General features: G+C 42.6%; 1 protein-coding gene across 1 annotated transcript; it reads right to left on the reverse strand.

Moving 5' to 3' along the window:
* Window positions 1–5719: 5719 nt before the first annotated feature.
* HSPB3 (heat shock protein family B (small) member 3) lies at window positions 5720–6178 on the reverse strand. The gene has a single exon (XM_056848905.1). The coding sequence runs from the start codon at window positions 6167–6169 to the stop codon at window positions 5720–5722; it is 450 nt and encodes a 149-aa protein (XP_056704883.1). The 5' UTR covers window positions 6170–6178.
* Window positions 6179–6584: the final 406 nt, after the last annotated feature.

Genomic DNA, 6584 nt, shown 5'->3' on the forward strand with positions numbered 1-6584 from the left:
GTCAGTCACACACAAAAATACCACAGAGTCGTTTTCTTAATCAAATCAATTCTTTACTAACTAATCTCAAGGGTAGGGTACATGGGTTAAACAATAAACTTCCTACATAACTAAGTTCCCTAGCCTTGCTAGACTCCTCTAGCAGTTACTACGCTTACTCACGAGTAGCCATGATTATAGAGCGAATGTGCTCTTCCATCCTTTCGGGTTGGTAACTAAAAGTAACTGGGCAGTGGTTTCTCTTTCAAACAAAAGATATACCAAGGCAGTAAAATGTAGATTACTTTGCCTACCTGACCATATGACATGAATGCAATGGCGATCTGCTCTTCCTGACCATTTGGCTAATTAACCCTTGACTGTCTGACATGTAACGAATCTCGCTATCTAAGACCCAACAGAACTAAGGGGCTGTGTACAAGTTTCAAGCTTTTCATGGAAAGCTATTCAGGAGATCATCCTCACATGCTCAAAACATTTTGCTCCCCATTTGAAAGAAGATGAGGAAGGAACAATTCTGCACCTTACTAACGAAGGCATTCCTGAGCCTTGGGCTAGGTGTAGTAAAGGCCCTGTTCTTCACAGTGTTCTTACTCCTTAGAGCAGGGCCTGCCCTGCTGAATAGGATTGCCAACTGGTGTGGAGAAAAATGTCTACTTATAACTCAGAGGCAACATTAAACTTGCTTAATATGACGGAGAAAAAATTGTATTTGTTACGGATGTGTCTGGGCTCCTAAAGTTTTGGGCTAGCTCTTAGGTCCAAAGAAAATGTGTCAAGGCCTGTCTTAAAGAAACAATAAGGACACAGAGGGATAGTAAAGAAGTGTATTGGGAATCTGCCTTTCTCCGTCCCATGTCTCTAAATCACTCTTACTTTCTATTTTAGCTTTTGACTCAAGCAATTTCTTTCTACCGCGTTCTAAGATATAAATGGCATTGATCAATTCATCTGGGGATCTGAAAGCAGCTGTTTTTTCCTCAAAGAAATTGAAAGCTTTTAAAAATATTGTGATGCTGTGAAAAAAAAGTCAGCTGACTTATTTTCATTATCTGAAGACTGGCAGCCCAAAATTACTTATAACATGTGTATAATATTTTGAAAGGCATGTTCTGTTCCATATCAAACAGATTAATGGTAGAATTCTCTAGATGCACCAACAGACAACTGCAAGTGTTAGACATCTGCTAAATAGAGAGCCCCGTGGCGCAGAGTGATAAGCTACAGTACTGCAGTCCAAGCTCTGCTCACTACCTGAGTTCCATCCCAATGGAAGTTGATTTCAGGTAGCCGGCTCCAGGTTGACTCAGCCTTCCATTCTTCTGAGGTCGATAAAATGAGTACCCAGCTTGCTGGGGGTAAAGGGAAGATGACTGGGGAAGGCACTGGCAAACCACCCCGTAAACAAAGTCTGCCTAGGAAACTTCGGGATGTGACGCCACCCCATGGGTCAGGAATGACCCGGTGCTTGCACAGGGGACCTTTACCTTTATAAATAGAGTAATCTTGCACAGGTCTATTCAGAAGCAAGTCCTATTTTACACAATGGGGTTTATTCCTAGGCAAGCAAATTTAGACTTGCGGTCTGAGAGATATTGACTTGGTTCATCTCGGTATCCTGATTAAAGGTACCTTTTAGATTAAATTCCTGTGCCCATGGGTGGAAATGATTCAGTTTTGTCTGCAGATTGTTTTACTACGTGTCTGTTGATTGGCGACTACAAGTGGAGAGAGGAATTTTTTTCCCTGTACTTCTATCCACCTGTAATTCTCACTCCACCAGTGCACCTAAGAGTTGACCTTATGTATTGTCAGCAGACTAACAAGTGGACTTTCTCCAAAGATTAGGAAAGCTATTGTAAGGACTGTAATGTATTTAGTTTGTGCGAGGACTATGCTGAACTATTGAACTGCTAAACTGTTGATCTCAGCTGGCTGAATTGTGTTGAGCTTGAGGCTTTGCTCCAGGCTCCGTCATGTTTCTCCTATTGAACGGTGGACTTTGGCCGTCCAGCCATGGACTAGGGGGTGGTGGCTCTGGGTGGTTGGGAACTGTATATAAGTTGGGGTGTTTTGCAGTTAAGTTCTCTCTTCCCTGTTACCTGAATAAAGCGGTTGCTGTTGGAACTCTGTCTCCGGCCTCGCGTGTAACCTACACATTCATAATAAGGATGACAGTATATATAGCCAAGGCAATATATGGATTAATGTAAAAACCTCTTAAATGTTTTGTTGCAACTGTAAGCAGCTTTTATTTTTCGGGAAAACAGAAGTATTATTGTAGATGATGCTCCCTGCAGATACTAGTTCGGTGTTCTCTTCCTGTGTCACGGTTTTCCATGCTATGCTGCGAAGTTCAGCTTTTGTTCAGATAAACAGCACATATTCAAAAACAGAATACAGTGCGATTTCCTTTAACTGAAAAAAAAAATCTTTATGTAATTATTTTCACTGGGTGATTCCTGATATCAGACATTTGTGCTGTATTGCTAACATAAAGGCTCAAAATTCTTAAAAGGGTGAAAATGGTTGCAGTCTTACAATAACGTCATTTATTGTTTTTAAAAGATGACACTTGCAAATTGCTTAGTGTTGCTTGGAAAATTATATCCATGGGAGCTTGATTGTGGTTGGTTACCAGGATAACCCACTTATGAAGTCTGATACTGCCTGATGACATCTACTCTGTAACTTATACAGTAATATCTACTTTTATTCATGGTCCAGACACCTGAGGGAAGCAAACGTTAAGACGCTGTCAAAAGTATATCACTGTGTCAGACCCTGCTTTTACTTTGTATGATGTAGATTGCCTTCCTCTGCATAATGACCCTGGTACAGGTTGAGTATCTCTTGTCCGGACTGCTTGGGACCAGAAGTGGTCCATATTTCAGATCTTTCCATATATTGGAATATTTTGGAATTTTTGCATGTACATAATGAGGTATCCTGGGGTATACCCAAATTCATTTCTGTTTTATATACACTTTATACACATGGCCTGAATGTAATTTTAAAAAGTATTTTTTAATAATTTTGTGTACATTGAACCATCACAAAGCAAAGGTGTAACTATCTCACCAGAATACCAGTATCAGCAGTTAAACAAGAGCAACAACAAACAAACAAACAAACAACAGCAGGTTTCCAGCCTCCAACTATGATGCTGTGTACACTGTATTTGGGGGGGGGGGGTGAGAGGAAACTTTGAAAGAGGATCTGCTTGCATGCTGGCTTGAATCCGGTTTTCGGATCAAGTTCTAGATTTTTAATTTTTTTTCCATTCTGGAGATCCAGACAGCATCTAGATCTTCCATATCTTTATCCTTTTTATAATAAGTCAGCTTAATTAATACATAAGTTTGTTTAACCTTATCTATCCAGTTATTTAGATACGGGAATTTGTTTCCTTTCTAATATCTTGCAAAGAATTCTAGCTGTTGTTATCATATGAAGGAATATGTCTCGTAGATCTTTTTGTATATCTGGTATATAATTTGTTTCAGGGTTTGCCGGAATATTTATTTAAAGACTGTTAGATATAATTTGGATCACTTTCTTCCAGTATGCCTTAGCTCTTCTACAACCCTACCACATATGTAGGCTCAAAATTCTTAACCTTCTACAACCCTACCACATATGTAAGAAATCGGCTTCGGCAAGGTTGCAGTATCAACAATTACTAGCATCTTTGACACGGCTCAGCATTTTTATACCTCGTTTTTCTATACTGTAAAAGGTAAAGGTCCCCTGTGCAAGCACCGGGTCATTCCTGACCCATGGGGTGACGTCACATCCTGACGTTTCCTAGGCAGACTTTGTTTACGGGGTGGTTTGCCAGTGCCTTCCCTAGTCATCTTCCCTTTACCCCCAGCAAGCTGGATTCTCATTTTACCGACCTCGGAAGGATGGAAGGCTGAGTCAACCTGGAGCCAGCTACCTGAAACCAACTTCCGTTGGGATGGAACTCAGGTTGTGAGCAGAGTTTGGACTGCAGTACTGCAGCTTAACACTCTGTGCCACGGGGCAGTCTCAAAGTGTCTTATAATCGCCTTCCCTTCCTCCCCCCCCCCCACAGGCACCTTGTGAGGTAGGTGGGCCTGAGAGAGTTCTGAGAGAAGTGTGACTGGCCCAAGGTCACCCAGCTGGCTTCATCTGGAGGAGTGGGGAATCGAACCCAGTTCTCCAGATTAGAGTCCACCACTCTTAACCACTACACCACACTGGGTCTCAAGGGTTGTCTACATTTGCTGCAGCCTGCCAAATGCATAAAAGGCTGGTGGATAGAGTGGGAGAATTTCAACCTAACCATCAAGTCAAGTGTGGGCCATCCTCAATTCTCTGCCTAATCAGTGTCTATGGCAGCACCAACCCCCTCTTAGGTGTTGGCTCTGAGACTTTTTTTCTCCTTCCCATCCATCCTAAAACATGATCAGCATTGTGCCCTGATGGTGACTATTGCTCCTGGGGTGGGGGGGGGGAGAGAACTCCTTGTTTGGGGCATTCTCTTGCGCCATGATCCCCAATAGGGTTGCCAACAACCTAGAAAAGGCCTGCCCCCTTAATACACCCTCATTGGAATGTAATCTACCTCCATACCACGGAAAGCGTCACCTACCCATTTCCACATATGAATCCTCTATTGAAAGGAGAAGGACTTTGTCCCCCCTCCAGGTTACTGGCAACCCTATTCCCGGTCCAAGTCCGATGTCTTTAAAAACATTCACAGACAAATGTAAAGCTCTTGTTATAAAGAAGGGCATTTTTAAAAATAGGGAATAGCACGTTTGTTAAAACTGTTTTCTTTATCTTCTAGCCGTGTAGATAGATTAACTGAAATATTCCTTTAATACGCCCATATGGCAGGTGTCCGTGAAGAGAGCCTATATTTAGCTTGGCTTTCTCCTCTGAATTCTTTTACTATTCATAGCTCAGCAGTCATACTTATCTTAAAAACACATGAAAAGACGGCAGTCTTACTCAGCAGCTGCTGTTCTTCCAAAAGCAGGATCCCGGAAATTTTAAAACAACCCATGTAAGAAAACTTTGTGGGAAAGAAACACACTTTGAAGTACAATTGTTAGATGTGACTGGGAAAATAATCTCTCCGTGCATACAGCTGTGCAGTATACGGATATATTTGGGGACGTGAAGCCATTATTCAAGTTTTAAAAAGTAGTTTTGCCTCTTCGTGAGTGGGAACCGCTGCAGGGCAAACTTTCAAGAGAGGTCCAGCTGTGAGATTCCCTTTCTTGCGCATAAATGACTCCTTTGGATTGTGGTCATGGTGCTGATAAAAGCAGCATTTTCAGGCATGAAAATTACAATTCATTCACAAGCATAGTCCAGTCTTCAACCATTGCCTCAAGAGTATGGGTCTCTTGAGATGCATCCCCCCCCCCATTCCACCCATTTTCATAGTCTTCCTTTATATACTCTAAATTCCTCGAGAGCATTGTTTCCTGCCTTCAGTCTGTTCTGTTAGATAGCTGGGCCGAAATACTTTTTCCACTCGCTAAGCGTGCCGGAAAATATGCAGCTGCTGGGAACAAATATTGTCTTTCACATCAAAACAAACTCAACATAGTGAATAAAATATGTAAAAGCTTGACTTTTTCCTCACTGGAAACACAGCTCTGCGTGCACAACTCCACAGATCAGATGGATCCGAGTTAACAGCGGAAATCGTAATGTCTCACCAGTAAAAAAAGTCTCCTCGTCAGTTCTCTGCCAAGGTTTTGGTTTCAATAACCAAAATGCCGTCGTGGCAGAAGAGAGCAGCCAGGTCTTTTGTTTCGACTCCCTCTGGCAGTTTGTATTGTCTAGTAAAGCTTCTGGTTATGAAGCCGTGTTCATCCATCCTGGGTCCGTGCTGAGCTTTAACCAGCAGCCAGCCTTCAAAGGTCTGAATGATAATGTCTTCGGGCCGGAATTGTACAATGTCGATCAAGACTTGAAATTTGGGCTTTCCTTCCTCCGTGCCCTTCTGCGCTGCCTCCGCAGAGCTCTTCCTTGCCTGTGGCTTCTTTCCCTGAGCAGCTGTGGCCGGGCCTGGCAAGGCATACAGACAATGGTTTAGCCTGCACGCTTCGAGATCTCGCTCAGCAAAATGCTCCTGATAACGTGCTGGGGTTTCCACCCAGTGACGTATCACTAGTACTCCTTCCATTGCTAAAAGGATATGGTCGCTCGCTGCTTTCTTTGGTTCAGTCAAAACGGCGAAGTCCTGATCAGCCGCCTGCCCTCTTACGTACTAGTTTATCAGTTGATGCAGCATCTCGTTTTTAGCTCGGCCACAGCGCTTGCTTCCCTGGGTGTGACTAAGATCCATGGGGACAGGCTGCATCTTTTTACATGCTGACAATTGGGCTCTATTTATAGAACTTCCATCTGAGTTGCTTCGGAGGTCTTCATTTTATTGCATGGCATCTATTTGGCATTACGCTGTACTTCCTCTTTTGTGTTGTTGGCATAAGTTATTCAAGTATTGTTGATATTGTTATAATTGTTCACTATATTTGACGTGTTTTTACAGTGTGGTGAATTGGTTAAGAGTGGTGGTTTGGAGCGGTGGACTCTAATCT

The sequence above is a fragment of the Euleptes europaea genome, chromosome 4 (genome assembly GCF_029931775.1).
Source record: "Euleptes europaea isolate rEulEur1 chromosome 4, rEulEur1.hap1, whole genome shotgun sequence".
In the NCBI taxonomy this organism is placed as follows: Eukaryota; Metazoa; Chordata; class Lepidosauria; order Squamata; family Sphaerodactylidae; genus Euleptes; species Euleptes europaea.